This window comes from Varroa destructor, unplaced genomic scaffold (assembly GCF_002443255.2).
Source record: "Varroa destructor unplaced genomic scaffold, Vdes_3.0 BEIS01000006.1, whole genome shotgun sequence".
NCBI classification, from domain to species: Eukaryota; Metazoa; Arthropoda; class Arachnida; order Mesostigmata; family Varroidae; genus Varroa; species Varroa destructor.
In genome coordinates this window covers 16,776,051-16,795,652 of record NW_019211459.1, presented here as the reverse complement: position 1 = coordinate 16,795,652, position 19,602 = coordinate 16,776,051, and the positions used below count along the sequence as shown (strand labels likewise).

General features: G+C 37.6%; 2 protein-coding genes across 12 annotated transcripts; one reads left to right on the top strand and one right to left on the bottom strand.

Moving 5' to 3' along the window:
* Positions 1-656: 656 nt before the first annotated feature.
* On the bottom strand, positions 657-5,288 carry mRpS34 (mitochondrial ribosomal protein S34). Of its 2 annotated transcripts, none has more exons than XM_086992231.1 (4): positions 4,931-5,288; positions 3,448-3,642; positions 2,776-2,930; positions 657-1,366 (listed from the first exon to the last, which is right to left on the bottom strand). In XM_086992231.1, exons 2-4 carry the CDS (start codon positions 3,640-3,642, stop codon positions 1,153-1,155), a joined length of 564 nt encoding a protein of 187 aa, XP_086848357.1. In that variant the 5' UTR covers positions 4,931-5,288; the 3' UTR covers positions 657-1,152. The 2 variants fall into 2 exon arrangements, with proteins under 2 accessions (XP_086848357.1, XP_022667226.1); XM_022811491.2 differs by lacking the exon at positions 4,931-5,288 and adding an exon at positions 4,359-4,481.
* On the top strand, positions 4,495-19,374 carry LOC111252880 (thioredoxin reductase 2, mitochondrial-like). 10 transcript variants are annotated; one of them, XM_086992226.1, is made up of 9 exons: positions 4,497-4,636; positions 8,894-9,007; positions 14,174-14,265; positions 14,520-14,683; positions 14,864-15,262; positions 15,539-15,820; positions 16,264-16,518; positions 17,784-17,953; positions 18,269-19,374. In XM_086992226.1, the coding sequence occupies exons 2-9, from the start codon at positions 8,919-8,921 to the stop codon at positions 18,396-18,398; spliced, it is 1,581 nt and encodes a 526-aa protein (XP_086848352.1). In that variant the 5' UTR covers positions 4,497-4,636; positions 8,894-8,918; the 3' UTR covers positions 18,399-19,374. The 10 variants fall into 10 exon arrangements, with proteins under 10 accessions (XP_022667213.1, XP_086848352.1, XP_086848351.1 ...); XM_086992225.1 differs by having other exon boundaries at positions 14,171-14,265; XM_022811472.2 differs by lacking the exon at positions 4,497-4,636 and adding an exon at positions 7,537-7,773 and having other exon boundaries at positions 14,171-14,265.
* Positions 19,375-19,602: the final 228 nt, after the last annotated feature.

Below are 19,602 nucleotides of genomic sequence, written 5' to 3'. Positions count from 1 at the left end.
AAGAAGGACATTTTTAATCCTGATGGGTCTTTGCTTACATTCTGAAAACGATGCAGTTATTGTTCACTGTTCTGAGTTTGCTGTTGTGTTCTAGAAGAAAACGGCTCTTCTCTGGTACCAGGGGCAGCGAATGAACGTTAGCATTACGACAAACGGTCGGTTAAAGTTTTGCCTGATTTGAACGGACTACTCTATGTATACATATATATAACGAAGATGGCAAACGCTGGCCGAATAATTTTACCTGACGGCAACAAGGGCAGTTTCGTGGTGGAATAAACTAATGTTTCTGCTGTCATTGAGACGATGCTTGCTACTGAAATAAGCGACTATTAAGAATAGAAATGATTTCTTCATATATGTATTCACGAATGTCGTGGAAAATGAAAAAGCTATAGACGGAGATAAACATATGACAATACCAGAGACAGGAGAAGTCCGTTATAGATGAACTTTGCATATTTCATAGGCACAATACGTTGAATCCGCATAATCAAATGCTCGTTATAAGTTGTCAACTGTTGTGCATTCAGCTATTATATGTCGAAAACAAAATCGAGAATATACACGTGTTATTAGAGGCCGAATTAAAAGAACACCATGTGAATGTTTAGTAACAAGAAAGATACTTATTTTAAAAAAATTACATCTGTAGGTCTGTTAAAATGTCTTTTTTCTTATATATTTCATATATTTTCTCTATTCTCCGTTCGCTTAAATCACACTAAGATGAGTCCTAGTTATGTCCTCAGCAGCGTTTAACGGTGTGTTGATGAACTTTACAACATTTTCCAATTTACATAACGAACACCCGAAAAACTAGAACCGGGTGCAGCTTACAACAACTGCGAACTATAATATAGTCTCCTTTTTTCATCAAAATACCTGCTCAATGTAGCAATATAGTCAATATACTATCCAGTTACCATGCAGCTACAGTACTCTATGAGAAGGCCACTCTCTAACTTCCTCTGAACACAGTCATAGTTTCTCTCGCATTTACTTAAATATGCCTTCCTGGTTAAAATCAGGTTTTAAAGTAGCATCCCACTGTGTTTGTTTGCAATCATTGATGTGGTCTGGATTCCCTACACGAGCTAATCACCAGTTAAGTCACATTCATAGCTGTTTCCGTCCTTGTGGAGTCCATATCTAGAACTGAATGCCCTGACGGAGTTTCTCAACGGTAAGCGGACTTTCATTCGTATCAGGATCATAATCTGGTTTTTCGCCCTCCTCAGCTACTCGTTGGGGTTCTAATGGATCCAAATTGTACACCAAAGGTAACTTAGGGGTGGTTTCGATACCGCGGGCACGCAAGTCGCGTTCAATAACCATTTTAAGCAGCGGTGGAAATTCCTTCTGCCTGCAAACGAACATTAATGCCACGGTACCAAGAATAACCATGCAAAACAAACTTAATTTTTCAACTTAGTCATTTACTATAGATGTTGACTCATTTTAACATGGATGTAATTGTACCATCACGCCAATATTGAGATAGGTATTGCTGTTTATTATCATAAAAATGTTTTGAAATTGTCCAACAAATTTAAAGGAAGGCCAAAGTTTAATCTAAGCTAAACTTCGATCAACGATCGGTAAGCAACGTGTCACGATGCCCAACTGTTAAACTGTAACTTTCGATATATTGTTTCAATAAAGTATATTTGAATCAGTATGCTTTTTACGGACGAGGTAGTCTAATATTAAAGACTGCAACGTCCGAAGGAGGTACTAGGTAGCTTTTTCTAAATTAGAGACTGTACGATAACGAATCTTTAATTCATTCTAATTGAGAAACTTCTATTCGCAGAAGGAAACGTATATACATCACAAGTTAAAGAATGCATAATATTCACATGGAAACATAGTTATTTGTAGTCAGATGTTACTTAAGGAATTTAGAGGTAAACTATACGCGTGTATCCACCTGCTCCTGCGTCATGCATATATTTCGTGAAGTAGCTCAGTTCTCAACATTCAGAATAATGGAGCATTTAGTCTACAAATTATTTAATTTGAACTCGAGACAGTGGGCTTAGAACTCAAATACTCTAAAGTGGGGCCATAAGGGAAAGTATACAATTTAAGTATTTAAGGAGCGACGCTACCAAGGTTCTTGCAGCTGGATTTTGTTTATCGCTTTTAAACACAGTCTATAGTAGAGCACTGACAGTTTTCTAGCAGTAATTCAGAGCATCGTTCTTTAAAACTACATTCGATTGCTGCGTTCAATTCTAATCGCATCAAACCAGCAATATTTCCAGTGTTTTCAAAGTAATTAATACCAAGCTGAACTTTACTTATTAATATAAAAAGTAGCATACAACAATGAAAAATATAACTGTTCTGAGAACCCCAGAAAGAGCAGAGAGGAATATGTCAAATCGTTTTCAACATTTACACGAGACAATCGATCACTCGAATAAGCATCAAACCGCTCCACTGTGCTATGCTAGGTTTTACACTCTGTGCACTAGCTAATGGTCATATGCTAAATCATTCATCGATTTTATATAATTGTCTCTATGAGAAGCACTTTTTTGGTCAAAGCAAATGTGCTGAAACCACTTATGAAAAATAGTCTAACCTGAACGAGTTTTAGCAGTTTGGAACAATAAATAATAAATCAACACTGGATAAACTCAGAGAAATTACCATTCTTTAGGAAATTTAAAATCTGTGTAACTATAATCTCTTAGAAGATATAAGTGGCCGATAGTTTACAAAAGTGCTCTTTTTGCATAGGATACTGGGTTCTAAAAGACTCACCTGGGCAGTATTTGGACCCTTGGTTTTCCAGTAATCTTATCAAAAAGTGCCTTCTCTTCCTCTTTGGGAATGAGCCGATAATCAGGAATCATAGACTTCTGAAGTAGCATATCGCGAGGTCCTATAGTGCCACGATAATACTTGTCCACCCAAACCTATGTGGAACATATAATATGCAGAATAGCGCAAACGTTTTTATGACAGATATTTGGTCGCTTTAAATATTTTAAATGCAACAACATTTATTGACATTAAAACATGTAGTATTTGCCCTGATATGGACCAGCGAAAATTGTAAAAGCAAAAAAATGAGCATAAAAGCATTCCTATAAAAATACCCTTTCTAGAATGATTCCATATTTTGTATCTAAATCCGTTATCCCTACTCAGCATCACGTTGCTCATGCCATGTTTGCACTAAATGTGTCATTTTGAGAACTTTGACCGCAAAATACTACCTTAATTAAACAACATAGAATCCTCGACATAGACGAATTTCAGAAGTAGGCAAAAACAGACTTAAAATGTCGGTGTTACTAAAGAAAATTAGATTTCGACCAGATTTCAGAGCCTTTCGAGACTGACTAATCCGTTTGGCAATACAGTGAATGACCACTAAATAAATGCACTGCAGTCGAAAAATAAACAAGCAGATCACACGTGCAAACCTACTTTTGCCCAAATATTCTCATCGTCCATATAAGGATGCACTTTCTTGATAACATAGAATGATGGTTCCGGGTATTTGTCATATAGACTTCGAGTCACTAGACGGCCAATACCGAAATCCTTCAGATTGGTCAAAATTCTCATTAAGTGTTTACCATGCAGCGTCGAAGGATTACCGATATACTGTATGCGAGGCATCTGAAAACCAAATGTCGAGGTCTCTTTAGTATGGTCAGCTTACTAACAATGAGTAATTTAAATTTGCGGAACAAGACATATAGGGCTAAATGCAAAGTTTTCGCTGTCTACGTCATTATATTTGAATACCGAAAAGGCTTTAAGTAATAGTGGTTTGACATATAATGTCACACGATGTTTAGCATAATTAAATTTGGTGTACATAATATGAGTAAGCGCTGTAGGATCCCTTGTTCTTATAAATACAAAAACCGACTATACATTCAGTACAAGCGCCGTTTATTCTCAACAGATTCAGTCACACGCTGATCATTTTATTCTATAATTATTTCATTGTATAATAGTTAAAGTGTCTACACTATGTTGCATTATTCTCTATGGACCCCAAACACCGTATGCTGTAGATTATTCAGCGCGTACTATGTTACCATATTCGTCACCCCGTTCGTAAGTTACTGTAGATTATTAATGAGTTTCAACCACTTATTGCATGACCCTCAAGCTTTTTTTGCTGCAGTAGTTTCAGTAACCATATTTCTGCTATTATACTGCAATACAGCAATCCAACTCGTTTCTTGAAAAATTCTCCCACAAAATAGATGAACAGAGCTTAACTTAAATTGTGACTTCTTAACAGTAAACGCCTGCAACTCTTAATACCGTTCAAAGAATGAATTACAATAGAAAAAATTAAGCTATATTTTTTAAAAACTGGCCTTTATCTTCTCACTGTAGCCCCGATTTCGGCGATGGAGAACTGCGCTCGTTTGTTATTGTTCGAAAATTAAGAATAGCCAGTTACGGAAAGCGAGGATTCCTGGAGAGTTCGACTAGCAGACGACAGTAAATAAAGGGGCAAGACCCGCTAATGAAAATCGTTTGAATTATGTTCTCAAATTTTTAGCGATTTAATGGGCTAACACAGATTTGTCTTGGTTAATAGAAAGAATTTGTTGTCTCCCTAAATTTTCAGTTGTGTAACTGCATATTTCAGGTAAGTACAGTAAGTTTTTCTGTTCTTATAATGCTTTATGTTTCCACCGAATTAACTGTGCGCTGTTGCGTCTGCCTAAAGCTAAATAAAATAATGTAGGGAATTGATTAGGTTTTACCTAGTCAATTGTTCGTCCAAGTTAGAAGTTGACGGTTTTCCCCGTGGATATAAGTTTTTTGACAAATTTTACTGAAGACACCGATAGTGAGGCGGGCTCCAGTTTGCGCCTTGTATTGCCATCATAAAATATTTACTAGATGTATGCACATAGAGAAGAGGTGAAAGTGTGTTTACCAAGAAAAACGAAAGTCATCATATTCGTATTCCTCCTCATGGGACACGAATGGACACCGTTGAAAAAGTTTAAGGTGACGCCAACAAAGGTGCTTATCGGAAGACTTAGCTTGTTCAGTACTCCTCTAAAATGAGCACGAAGGTGGAAAGCTCAGCCGGAAATAATCCAAAGAATCACCACAGAACGAGTCAGGATATGGCTAGTGAACCAAAGGTCGAATGCTATTTAAGCGGTAAATTTAAAACTTCAAAACTTTTTGCTTAGCGAGATAACACTCAGAGACAAGGAATTAGAGAAGCCTGTTGAGAAAACTCTAAAAAATCATCCGCAAAGCCAAAAAAAATGTATAAGGAACGAACTTATTTTAAAGTATCTATTGCTGTGCCTGCACTCTGTGCGGGAAGACAAGCATTCATGTGTATCATATGCTGCGGGAAAACGCAGGTTGGAGTCATAGTTTGGAACTAATAAACGGAACATTCACATGAACTAAGTATAAAACGACCCACCATTACTTAGACATAAAATAAACAAGAAGGTTTCTGAAAGCCTGCACCTGCACTGGTAATCAATTTTCCACCTCGACAGCTCACTATGAACCAGATGCGGTATTGGGGAATTTCTTTATGTAGCAGTAACTGGAAAAGTCCTAAGGAACACGCGCTTCCTCTTAGTAAAAAGTAGTGTCAGGCAGTTGTGGACAGCAGCAACAACATAGTGGCAAGATACGGACCTTGCAAAGAGAAAAGCTTGCAAACAAAAGCCAGATTGCTGCCAAGTAACAAAATCAACATAATCGCTTTTAAGAAATGATTCCAATGATTGATTATTGAATCACTTCTTAAATTAACGAACAGACGACGGGAATGAAGAAATATAAGAATGTGATCAGTTTTGTCAGGAAAAGCACTAAGATCGGCAGCCAGTACGTAATATCAATTGTGGAGCTTCTAAAATTTCTTGAACTGGGAGAAATGCAGAGATGTTTTGGGAAAAATAGAGTCTGAATTAAGATCAAGCAGTGAATTACTCTTTAATTGGTACAAGAATTTAGAATTTGACTTCGTTGATGGTGACCTGAACAATGTAGATCATAAGTTGTTTCGCAAGCATCGAACCTTGTTTAATAAGGTATATCGGCTACAAAGAGACTTCTAGACTGTAGAAGATACCTATTATACTATTGAATGGCATCAACTTATTACTGCTATAAGATTTGAGAGTTAACCTATCTTGAGCAAGGTTTTTTTGGATTTAAATCTAAGAAAGTTAAAAACGACTTCACAAAAAGGTCACAGTAAGAATGATTGTCAGAATAGAAAGCGAGAATCTTGAGTAAGTCAAAGTTGATATGACGATCTTAGCCTGACAAGTCCTTAAAAAAGATGAACCGAAAAATCAGTTTCTGGGATTTATCTTCTGAATTGGCTCGCGTTACTAAATCTAGATAATTTGATGCTGAAAGTAAACTACACGTTAAAAATAATTAATACATACTTTTCCATGTCTGAATTAATGATTTGCTTTTGTCACGACTGCATAACGATGCCTGATCGTATGTAGTTGTGTCTGATTTAAAAATTCAGGAGAAAGCCTTAAAATGAAGAAAAAATGTTATCTGTCCTTTCTAAAGAAGCCTCGACCAACATCGATGATCCGTAAATTTGCTTGATAAATTTCCTGGTTGTACAGAATGTAGAATAAAATTATTTTTTTGATTCCGGCCTATAACATAGTTTCAAATTTTGCAAGACACGGTCCTGACATAGTGCACAGTACGAATGCGTTAAAATGAGCTGCGTGAACTGCAAAGCTGCCTTGTGATTATATCTGCAAACAAGATCTGCTTACAAATTAATAGATGTCCAACTTATACGCCACCTTTGACATGTTCCAATATCTTTTACATTAAGTATATGATGGACCCCGGAAAGTTAGCACAGCGAACCGTCATATATTTTTCTAGTCATTTTCAGTTACTATAAAAAATTATAGTTAATTTACAGTTATTATAAAAAAATAGGAATCTGGAAAAAACATATATTGTATGTTTGTATTTTATAAATAAAATGCCAAATGTAGATCAAATGCGGCAGTCATACTCTCATAGGCCTGAGCTGACAGCCAAAAACGGTTATGTAATGTTAAGTAGCATAGATCGTATGTGACGTAATCATTGATGTCAGGCGTTCTATGATTACTTAGTTTATTTGATCGATAAAGCAATCCGGCGCAAACAGCTCAAACAGTAAAAAAATCATGATTATGTTTTCATTTTAGCGAGATCAGTTGTTAACGTCCTAAAATGGCCCTCACGCAAAGCTGTCCATCACAGTGTGGCACAACATAAATTTTTAAATTCTTTCGTTTTCGGATCATATACAATCGTAAATGAGGGCAAAAGCAAAGAGAGAGAGAGAGAGAGTGACTAAAACATGTAACGTAAAAAGAGACAGGAAAGAACAAGTTGCTGATTCATGTAGGCGAATTATATTGGTCCGCATTAGGCTCTAAGGGAGCGACGCAGTAAATGACACTCATTCTAGATCCGTCAAGTAGGCCAAAGCCGAATTATGCTGCTTACCTCCTGCCTGTACTGCCGACTACATCTAACCCGAACAGTCTAGATGCCATCGGTGGCCAAGCTTCTTGACGACTTAACGAATCAATTGGGTGTTGGACGGAATTGGAAGGTGTCAATCTGTTTCTATCTATCCGACTCAGCGTCTTGCTGACCGTGCTATGCTCTGTATAGAGGCACACAGCCCGTGCCTCTCAACCTTCGTCTCGCATTGCAGAGCAAATCAAAGGGATTCTTCGTTTGAACTTGTACAATCACAAGGCAAGTAATTGTAGTGTGATGGTTTTGCTGGACTAAGGTATGGGTAGCCGACATTTGGTCTTATAAAAACAGAACTCAGCGAAAAGAGTTTGTACCGGCAATATAGGTCGTTGTTCGTTCGATTTACTTCGATGGTGAGCACGCCCTAAGGATAAAAGCAAGTATTGCCCTTCAGTGTGCGACTTCTTCTAAATGTATATAGTTATCGGTGAGACTTCGGTCTCAACGTTGTTGGCTGACGATCGGCGCAGATGTAAAAGTTTTGTTTTTAATGCGTACGTAAAGGTTGTTGTCAAACCATTTAGAACAAAAAGTTGGGTGGGAAACGATCGATATATTTAGCTTATTTCAGTGACCTTATTGCAGCAGTAAGAGCACCAAATGCTTTCTCAAACTTTTGAGAGAAGTTTATCAGAGTATAAATGATTTGTTTGCTGATGTTATATTTTGCTTTTGTTTGGTTAGCTAGCAAGTTATTTTTCTTAGAAGAAATGGTGTACTTGGGATATGGCGAAAATAAACGCGATGTCAAATTATATACAAACCGAACATCCTAAGTCAGTTTTTTAATCGAATTATTACAACCTTCATGAAACACGGATGTGTCACGTTCTAGATTAATAGTCTTTAGATTTTCGTTAATAACTAAGGACATCTGTCCTCACATTAAGTGATACCTGGCTGCTGCTAAACCCTATATACATATGCCAATGGCGATGATGTCAAACCCGATTTTCTATGCTAATGCCCAGCTGCGTTTGATCACTGTAACTGCATATTCTAGGGAAAGGGATAGATATTGAAGAGGTTCCTATCGGTAGACAGCATCTCCCTCATGGTTAAGCCCTGAGTTATGGGAAAGATTTATATGCGTCTCTTACGGTAACAAATGATTGAGGCCTTAGCTAAACATTTATCAAGCAATAATTATCGACGTCATATAGCCACTGAAATCCCTCGAGATCCGCGTGGGTCTGTGTATGCCTCTCTTTTTCCATATTTAGACCTCCTAAATCGAATCCCTATGTAAAACTCCGTAGACACACAATACTTTCAGAAGCTATAGTCGCGATATATGTACGTGACATACCGACTGATTGCCGTACTACTGCTGTTGCAGGCGAAACGACGTGAAGGCACCTGTTATGCAGGTCTCCTTCACGAGCATTCGTGTGCTCAGCCGGAGTGTGTTCGGCTCATTTAGATTACTTCATGTGAGCGCGGTTCGACCCAGGTACAAGCCCAATCACATTTAAAGTAAAATACATACTAGTTGTTCATTAATTGTTAATTCTCTTCGATAAGTCTAAGAACAGGCCAAGTGTCCAGCATAGTAGAATGGTTTGTTCTACATCTTATATGAGAGTTCGAATTTTTGGTACGTTTATTTTCTGTGCCTAGATCACCGCTATTTACAGAAAGCAACAGATGGTACGGTGATAACTTCTATGTTAAAACTGATTTATTTAAGCACTCTCGAAGTAAGTTTGTACAATTTGTTCTATTTCATCCCGAGAAAAGGTATATATAGTATCCTATACATCTAGGTGGATATTTTTGAAACTTATCGTGTGATAAGTTACTTTCAGTCGATGTTTTTTGAAATTATATAAAAAAAAACACACAACTTCAGTGTCATTTTTATATATATTTGCTCATTTTTTAACACACGGATTCTATATCAGTAACCTCGTTAAGTAAAGGCGATAATTTTTTTGACTTAATGTAGAATGACAGACTTAAAAATAGATATAAAAGTATAGTAGCATCAGTGCTTGATAAAAAGGTACAGTAATTAATCGAATCGGCTTATTTTTATAGGGTCACACGTTCATAACGCTAGTTTATAATATTTTTGCTAAAAAATCTCAAAATTAATAAAATTTGTTAAAGCTTTCATGCGAATATTACTGAGAGGATACGGCGATACAGAATCCAGTGAGTAAAATTAATAAATAGATCCCTATTTTCCGATAAAGATATCGGCCTATATTGCTGTAGTACTTTCCGACCAGAAGCGAATTTTTTTTCAGATAAAGATGTTTATAGTGTTATGGGGTTCAAGCCTAAATTGTGATCCGCAAGCGTTAGCGCGTCTTAGGCAGTTATACCGGTACGCTTGCATTAAGTTGATCAAACATAATATACATAAGCTCTTACCATAATGTCACTTAAACAACCTACTAGACCTCATTCTGAGGTTGATTTTCCGTCCTGACAAGAACTAATAGGTCCAATAAGTAGCCTGAATATTCATACATCTATCTCCTTAATAACTATTACTTATTTGTTTTGTCATTTATATTAAGCATAAGGATAACAACATAAACATAACCGGATGTATGTTATTAGTGCTCGACCTACAAACGAAGTGCATCATGTTGATCAGTATTCCAAACTTAACGACGGCTCACGCAGAAAATATTTATTTAACCCCATATGGAATTTATGACAAATTGTCAACTATAGCTTCAAATTGCTTTGAATTACAGGGTACATGCTTAGGCTCTCTACTGATTGTCTATTGCTCGTCCCAAGTACGGTGAATTCCGGGAGACTAGCGATGCCGCCTAAATATTAAGTTTGGAAAATAATAGCGCTTAATGAGTTAATTTTGGCCCTGGTGTATTAGCTTTATTCGATGGCTAAGGTAGTGCCCTTCATAGTTGTCCCTATCGAGATTACTATATTGTATTGCACAACCGAGACTATGAGTGGGTATCAACATTTACCTCAAAATGCGCGGCGTTCACTCTAAATATGACCTAGAAAGGAGCCGAGCTAGTCTCATTTGCCTAGTATTGTCTGCCCTCTTTTTACCGTAATTCTAAGGTATGCAACATGCCATCGTATGTTTTGTTATTCAGTAATTATTTCTAAGTGGTCTAATAGGTGTTTAGCTAACATTTACCAATCTTATCTGTACCTTTATTCCGTATTTGTATACATGAAGTTAATTACTAGTAACAATTACCTATAGGTTAAGCTAAGGGCTATCGAAGACAGTCTCTAACCGCCCATGGTAACACTATATCATTTATAGCGCAGTGTTTAACTACGGAGCTAAACATGTAATATCAATAATGACTATCATATCGAAATTAATTCATTTGGATTGAAGAGGGTCTGTCTCAAGGAGGCGGGGCCTCCCGTTCCTTGTAACAGTTCCAAGAATCCCGAGCGCATTAATGTTTAATGAAACAATAGCAGTTTATATGAGATATTTAAAGAGGCAGCAAACTGCAGACGATCAAACTAGTGAATGATTTATGTCCCTTGAGAGGAAAAAGGCTGACCTTTTTAAATGGGTTTAGTAGAACGACCAGCGCGATCCGCGTATCGTGCGCACGACTCATGACGATAAACAGTTTATGGTTCGTAGTGTACGGACGTCAGTCTGCTTCGGAAAGCAAAGTCGCTGAAGCCAGCTAAAGGCGTTGAACCATTTAGTGATCAACAGAATGGCTGGATATGTCGATATCCTTTCTTCGTCCGAAATGTTTAGTGATATACCCCAGTTTGTTACTTCGATGTGCCTATCGATTAACGATATTATCATGCGCGGCGAATGCCTACTACAAACTGACGGCGACGACCCACTTGATGAGGAAGAAGCTGATGAGCAAGTGCCTCTTTCTTTCCACAATTTAACACTATTTGTCTTGTTTAGGTTAAATTAAAAAAAAAAAACACCAATACTAGTCGTACACTCGCATGATAATAATAGAGTAAAAGAGTGATTATGAGCAAAATTAGGGTGGTTCGACAGTTTAGGACCGTATCCTCAGTTGACCTAGGCAACATGACTATTTGGATTCCGATCAGTGAATTTTGTATGGTAACAACGGCGTGGTTTATGTTTCTATCTCGTGTGTCTCGTGTGAGGTCGTAGCTATAATGACAAACGGTGAATAGGCGCAGGAACTTGCCACCGAAGTTCTTTTAAGCGGTATTTTAATAATGGTTACCTCTTGTTGTTTCAAGCGCGAAATGCCGGCGCACAACATGTCATTCAGTTCCCTAGATAATGCAGTGCCAACATAATTGCTTGTAAAATTTGGGGACAGATAAGGTTGTTTAGGTTCAAAACCGGTTGTCAATACGCTTTCTTTCGTGCCGGGGACGATTTGTCTGAAGCAATATTTAATGGCACTACACGCAAAATTTGATAGGATACAAAATGTTTAGTGAGATATGTCGTTCGACCGCAGTAGCTGGCCAAAGTTATTTGGAAATGTTTTTATTGCCAATCATTTTTGGGTTACCTTTTGCGAATGATAGAGGTAGGGCGCACTCTGAAAAACACATGGGTACACGTGCATATATATATATACTATTTTTCCTTGTTGACTTGTGTCACGGTTATATTCGGCCTGCAGTATGACTATGCTACGTGTATTTATTGAATGATAAATAACTGCCCTTAATCATAGAAATCCTAAAGTATCTTTGTTGTTAGTGGAACTCAGAGTAGCGACCCCCAATTTCGATCGTTTTCAACCAGAGGTTACACCGTCTAAGGCCCGCTTCGACATTCATGAAATCTGTATTTCATGCTTATGTTTTCCTTGAATGCACAACCCATACTCACTACATTTTCTTATTCAATTCATTTGAAAATGGCAAACATAGATTTAAATGTGAAGGTAGAAGAAGGAAAAGAGGTAGATAATGTAAAATCTCCTATTATAATCGATGGTTCGTACCGCATTGAATACATATTTAGCCGCATCGTAAACTGTATTAAATCGTCGCATCGTAAACTATAGCACTTGTCTATCGGTGAAATAATGAAGATTTCAGTAAGGCAAATTTTGTCCGATATAGGTTTGTGCTATTATTGTTGGCAAGAGTTGAAAAATTGGAAAAAATAGCTCAAGATAAATAGATTTTTTTATCAAAGGACGTTCAATCCTAATTCTGACACAACGCGCTAACTCAATTAGTGATTGACTTATTTAATTTGGATGTGAGTTTTCTTAATATCTTTGAGAGCCTAGAGGTCGGCAAGAAGCTGTATCTAAATGTGCGAGTTATACGGGCTGTTCGGTGGCTTATTCTATTAACGTTTGGTAAATATGTATACTTAACTTATATTAAAAGATTATATTTAATTCACCAAGCGCGATTTTCGAAATACGCCCCCGTCTTGTTAAAATGAGCAACCTTTGTTTTTTCGGCACTGCAGAGCCTCTGATCCACTCTTTACATTCTAAAGAGTCAATATCTACATCATACATGTACTAAAGGAGCTACTGCTGGGATTTCTTCAAGACAATTCATTTAAAAAAATTTAAATATTCGAATGAATTTTTATAGAATTTACAGTATGTGAACCTGTTGTTCTTTCAATATTCGTTATCTCTCTGATACCACTAAATTGTCACAGAGAATATGTTTGACCCGTTATACGGACCTAGTCGGTGTCCCAAAATTGTGCTTTGCTCACTGCTAAACTATCTATTCCTACCTGGTAATTGTATACAAAATTAGTGTCACTTAAACGCTTGTCAATTTGCTAGTCGTAGCGACGCACTTGTAAGACAGAGGCATTTATTGAAGGAGCTCATATAGTTTATTATTTCCTAGAGTAACGCAATGGGGACAAACAATAAAACCTGCAATAATTGTGCAATAACGTACGAAACTAATTACGGAAACATTGCTTTCATACGCTTATTTTCATTTTGCTAAGTTCCGCCCGGTTTCTGGACTTTGTATATCATACCAGTATGTACCAAGCATATATTACGAGTCGTAAGCTTTAGCTATTAAGCTATGTTAGTCCCTGCTGTCTTGGATAAACGAGTTCATTTATGTGACGTTGAATTTACAAATGTCTTTGTAGGTCTAATAAAATGTACTTAAATTAGAGATTGGTTTATTACGCTATTGCAACTATTGAACCGACTACTACTAGTTTTTGATCGGGAGGTGACATATGCTATCCAGGAAGATTAGCTCTCGTTATTCTGCACCTATGCTATTGAGATTGTCTAGAATTAGATTTTCAGACCAAAACTTTTTTATCTGATTCTTAAATTAAAATGAAGTAAAAATGAAAAATTACAACGCCGGAGCATTGCAAGAAATTCTAGCGTGTAATTCTAGCGTTGTAGCTTTTACATAGATTAACAATGAGCCCTCTCGGGACCCTGTTAATTTCCTCTCTAAAAATTGTTCCTTGGAATTAATAAAAACTAAGCGGCTTTTTGTTTTAGATTTTTCTTTTTAACAGATGTAGTATGTGAATGTGTATAGGATATTATTTTTCGAACGTTTTTTTATTGTGTACTATTGAAGGCATAGAATGTTTCTTCTGTGACATTATAGATAATTAATATTTTGCTTGGTTATTTCTGGCTACTTACACCAATCTCATTTGTTACCTGATCAGCAGTATGGCTCCAATTGAGAAGACGAAGGACGGTTATGATTATGATTTCGTAGTCATAGGAGGTGGATCTGGAGGATTAGCTTCGGCGAAAGAAGGTACGAAACATCCTTTTACGCGCAACATGATTCGAGTTGTTCATCATGCACGGAGAAATAGCAGAAATGGCCGCATTTACCCGTGGCTTCAACATCTGGTGTTCATGCAGCATATTAAACCAAGTTAAATATATAATAAATATATAATATATGTGAACACTAGCAAGTTGACAAAACTTAATGAAGCGTTGTGGTTAGCCCCTGCACACTACCGGTCTCATGTTGTTTTTTTTATTGATAAATTCCCATTACAGCTGCTGCTTTGGGTCTAAAGACGGCCGTACTAAATTATGTGACCCCTTCGACGCAGAATACAACATGGGGCCTTGGTGGAACCTGCGTTAATGTAGGTTGCATCCCAAAGAAGCTTTACCATACAGCTGCCCTACTTGGTGATGAATTGAAAGACGCACGGAAGGTGAGATATATTAGCATACTTTTTCTTTTACATACGGAAACACACACCTTTTCTGCTGTCCAGATGCACCGGAACTTTTTGTTAAATTGTATGCTCCTGTTCATTCTGATATAGGCTTTGCGCATGCTGTAAGTCAATCTGCTAACTTTATTACCTTATTATTTCGTGTGACGCCTCTAGTATGGGTGGGAATTCTCTGAGACCCTAACCCATAACTGGGATACGCTGCGGTCCGGCGTGACAGACTACATCAAGTCATTAAACTGGATCCATCGTGTTAGTCTTCGTAACGCTAAGATCGACTACTACAATATGGAGGGCTCATTCATCGACGTGCATACGGTCAAAATGAAATCCGCTGGGGGCGCGGAGAGGCAGATCACGTCGAAGTGGTTCCTTCTTTCGGTAGGTGGAAGGCCGACGTTGCCCGACGATGTTCCTGGCGCTAAGGAGTATGCGATCACGTCCGATGATATTTTCCATATGCAAAATGCGCCTGGCAAAACATTCGTCGTTGGAGGTAGTTATGTGGCGTTGGAGTGCGCGGGTTTTCTCACTGGCCTCGGATATGAAACACAGGTGTGCCAACGATTATTCTATGGAACACCCACTAAGAAATTATTTAATTCTATCGTAGTCGTTGTTATAAAATGTAATGTTAGTTTGAAATTATGTGATATTTAAAATTCGTTACTAAGCTATAGCGAGTAGCTAGCTCAAATAATACTAATAACAGAATTAGTCAGAATATATAAATAGATTATTAGATATAAATATTCTTGAGTGGATTACTCAGCTAAAGGAGCTTACCTGTAAGTGTTGACGTACCTATTATTCCCGTGCCTACGTTTTTAGGTGTGCTTGCGGTCAATTCCTCTACGAGGTTTTGACCAGCAGATGGCCGGGATGGTTGTGGATTATATGGAGAAGCACGGTACGAAATTCCATAGAGGCTGTGTTCCCACGTTAGTCGAAAAGCAGCCTGACGGCAAGTTCCACGTTGAGTGGAAAAACACGGCTTCTGATGAAGTGGGAAGTGACACCTTTGATTCCGTTCTGTTCGCTATTGGTCGACATGCTTTAACTAAGGTACTCAATCTTGAAGCTGTCGGCGTCAAGACCGATTCGAAAGGCAAGGTAATTAACTTTACAATGTAGCTTTCTAAGTATATATTGTCGGTTTTCACTTTACTGCTAACGTCAATGTCCATAAGAAACCGAGTGATCTCGATTCAACATGAAATATATTTGATAACAGAATTAAAAACCGTAATAATAGTGTATGGGCTAATGCGGGAGTACATATGAATAATTGAATCTCGATTTACCGAGGTATTCTATGGTCATCGAAAGTAATATTATGAGTAACCGTATTGTTTTGTATCCATGTATTTTGGGGTAATAATATTCATATGAGTTACAGTATCTAATAATTAGTATTAGATAACTAGCTTGTCGAAGACCGATGGCAGCATTTTTCCGTTGTAGCTTGTAACCGTATGGCAAGGTACAACGTTAACTAATTATTCCCGAGTTTGCGCTCATTTGTAATTTCAATGAATTATTGTTTATCTACGAAGGTCATCACGGACGACGAAGAGCGCACAACAGCAAGTAACATATATGCATTGGGCGATATCCTCGTTGATAAACCGGAGCTGACACCGGTCGCCGCTCGAACTGGTCGCCTGATTGCACGCCGTCTTGCCGGCACGTCAACAGAGAAAATGAACTATGATCTTGTTGCAACGACTGTATTTACGCCAATCGAATATGCTTGCTGCGGACTCTCTGAGGAGGACGCTATTAAGAAATACGGCCAAGACAATATCGAGGTAATTAATGAATGAAATTTAACCAAAATTCGACGTAATACGACTCATAGATACAGTTCTATCAGTATTATTATAAGTAAGGGCAATTCTACAATTTTAGCATTTCATACAACAAATTTATCAGCGACATTTGTTTTTTTTTCGTTAGATTTGCTAGACTGCGATTTTGTTTCTCTTAACAAGTTTTCGATGAAATGAACCAAATATCATTATTTCTAAAAATATGTAACGGAAAAACTGAACTACAAACATAATCTATGCTAATACATTGGACTGTTACGAACGAATTCGGCGGATATTAAAATTGAAGTAATTCTTAAGCTACCTGAACAACAATTACGATTTTTTTTATTATGCTTTAAAAATACTTTCCTTCATTCTTCACAAGCTTTAGATTACCGCGCCAACAAACCGTGAGTTTTTTGAGGAACTCGACATAGCGGGCTGCACTCATTGTTGGAGTTCTGGCGACTATCTCATGATAGCAGATGTCCTTGATGTCCGCTGCAAGTACTATCATAACCTTACGTCCGAACATACTTGACACTGCCACCGAACTCAATTTCCTTTTAGGCTAACGCCATTCTCTTGCTTGGTCTCCCTTTGGCTGTCGGTGGAAATTGACCCATGTGTCGTCTATGGCTACAATATGCTTCAGGCGGGTTCGTCATTAAATTTCTGCAATCTGCACGTAGAGTATACCAGACATGTTTCCGACTGGGCGCATTTTTACCCAGCGTCCGCATTTTCTGTATTTGGATTATAGTTCTGAGACATGTTAGATTTAAATTCCAATTTTAGGCCGATAGATCCCTTGAATTCCAAGCTCTATTTACGTGAAAAACCTCTTCGACTGCTGCAATACGTTCTTGCGTTTCGGGTTTAAACATCCAGTCATTTCTTCAAGGGTTCTAGAAACGTCTGTACCGTATACGTAGTGTACATCGTTTAAGGCCTCTATGCCTAATATCTTCACTAACCCTCAATCAATTTCCGGAGCTTCCGAGAAGCGGAAACCTGACTACTGAGCGTTGATTTTCGCCGCTAAAAGATGTTTTTTACTCCGAGCTTTTGATCAGTATACCTGACCAGATTTTCACTCAAAAGTTGCTACGATACTGGTTTTTTTTTCTTTTAGTTTTTTTTTTTTTAGTTTCGTCTGCTAGCTGCGTGTACTTCAGAAGTTCACGGCTATATCCACGATAGCTTGCATAATTGCTACAATGAATGCTTAATTAGTCATGTTTCATTTTCCATGTGAGCAGGTGTGGCACTCATTCTACAAACCTCACACGTTCCCGATTGCTGAGCGCAGCAATGAGCACTGCTACATTAAGTATATCGGTAACATAAAAGAGAACAACAAGATTATCGGAATGCATTTCCTTGGCCAGATGGCAGGTGAAGTAATGCAAGGCTTCGCAGCTGCTATGAAGTAAGTGCTCTGAAAGCTCATTTAAGATAAGGATATTCGAAAACATTTTTTTTTATATACCCGAATACGTATATATATATATATATATATAGCAAGTACATATTACAAAACAAGATCAGGTTGAAGCGTTAGCTTAGTGTCTCAGCTCAACATTCCTTATTTCACATCCAAGGTGCTATGCAAAAAACAAATATGATTTCTGATTATATCTAAACGTATTCGCAACTTTTAGTAACGATAAGTTGCAAAATATATACTAATGAAATGTCTTATTTTCTGCAACTTGTGTGGCTTATTTCATGACTCTACCTTTAGAGTGGGTATTACTCGTGCACAAATCGAAGAGACTATTGGAATTCATCCGACAGTTGCTGAAGAAATTGTCAAGGTGGACGTTACCAAGAGGTCAGGCATTGATCCCACCTGCGCTAAGTGCTGCGGGTGAGCTTTGCATCTTCATTTCTGTTCACTGGCACACTGTTCTCATCTGTACGCTGCAGCGGCAGTGGCGGTCAGAGCAGCCCTGACAAATCACATGGGACACCGGCTGGGAAGTTCTTGTATAGCTTACCATTCAGTTTACGTAACAACGATAATAATACGCAACAGCATTAATGAGGTATAACGAGCGTTTAGGAGTCAGTCAAAACGATTTTTAGACGATTCAGAACTAGAACAAACTGATGTTGAGCAAAGACATATGTGGGTCAAGATTAATTAAACATATTCCTTATTATTAAAAGTATTGCGTGTGCTAATCGATTTCACATTTGGCAAAAAGACCTTTACGGAGAGCGAAGGTGAACGCGCAATCCAGATCCGAGAAAAACAAAAGCAGTTGTGCTGAACGGAAATACGTGAACTATTATTAGGTTCGGCTCGGGAAAATTCAGGGGACATTAAGGCCGCATTAACATAAATATGATATATATATATATATATATATAGTGATGAACAAGGAGAAAGCATATTGCCATGATAGTAACAATGATAGTTGAATTGATGAGCATGTTTAGCGCTTACGTTTTGACGATACATTTTGATGGTAGAAAGTTTTCTGTATTCTTTTTTGTGAAACTAAATCACTTTACACAGTTATGGAAATGGATAATGTAATAAGAGAGATTCATTTTGATTATCTTCCTGTAAAATGAAAAGCTGTTTGAATGGTTGTCGAAGTAAGAGATTCAGTAAGAGAGGTTGATTTTAATTAATGCTTCGGGTTCGACATCCGGTACTGCCGCTAAACATTGCTCCAGACGACTAGCACAAAATTCACGCTCAGTTTCAAAACTAAGCAAAAAAAATAAATACATATACATCGTTCTTTGCCTGATTCCGAATTATCTTTGTAATTCGCATACAGAACATTACTGAATATTATGATTAATAAATATTCTTGCTGCATTGTTGTTATGAAACCTTGTGTAATCTTTATTAGTTCGTATAAATGAAGAGGTTTCCGAAACATCCAAATGTACCAGTGTCTATATAGGCATACACTCGCCTTTGATGCCAACGTTTGGCAAATCATAAACACAAGTAGAATCTCGGAAAGGCATCGTTGTTGCAGCCTAGAAATTTTTCTGGTACAGAATACACCTGCGAAAGCTACACCAACATTTAAAGTGCTCATTTTTAAACCTTCA

What these genes read in the sequence shown, in the direction of transcription:
- mRpS34 (XM_086992231.1), bottom strand. Translation starts at nt 3,642, where the DNA reads ATGCCTCGCATACAGTATATCGGTAATCCTTCGACGCTGCATGGTAAA. An exon ending in ATGAGAATATTTGGGCAAAA is followed by an intron (nt 2,931 to 3,447) that starts GTAGGTTTGCAC and finishes TGTTCCACATAG; the next exon opens with GTTTGGGTGGACAAGTATTA. An exon ending in AGGGTCCAAATACTGCCCAG is followed by an intron (nt 1,367 to 2,775) that starts GTGAGTCTTTTA and finishes GTTCGTTTGCAG; the next exon opens with GCAGAAGGAATTTCCACCGC.
- LOC111252880 (XM_086992225.1), top strand. Translation starts at nt 8,919, where the DNA reads ATGCAGGTCTCCTTCACGAGCATTCGTGTGCTCAGCCGGAGTGTGTTC. An exon ending in ACGGCCAAGACAATATCGAG is followed by an intron (nt 16,519 to 17,783) that starts GTAATTAATGAA and finishes CCATGTGAGCAG; the next exon opens with GTGTGGCACTCATTCTACAA. An exon ending in GGCTTCGCAGCTGCTATGAA is followed by an intron (nt 17,954 to 18,268) that starts GTAAGTGCTCTG and finishes CTCTACCTTTAG; the next exon opens with AGTGGGTATTACTCGTGCAC.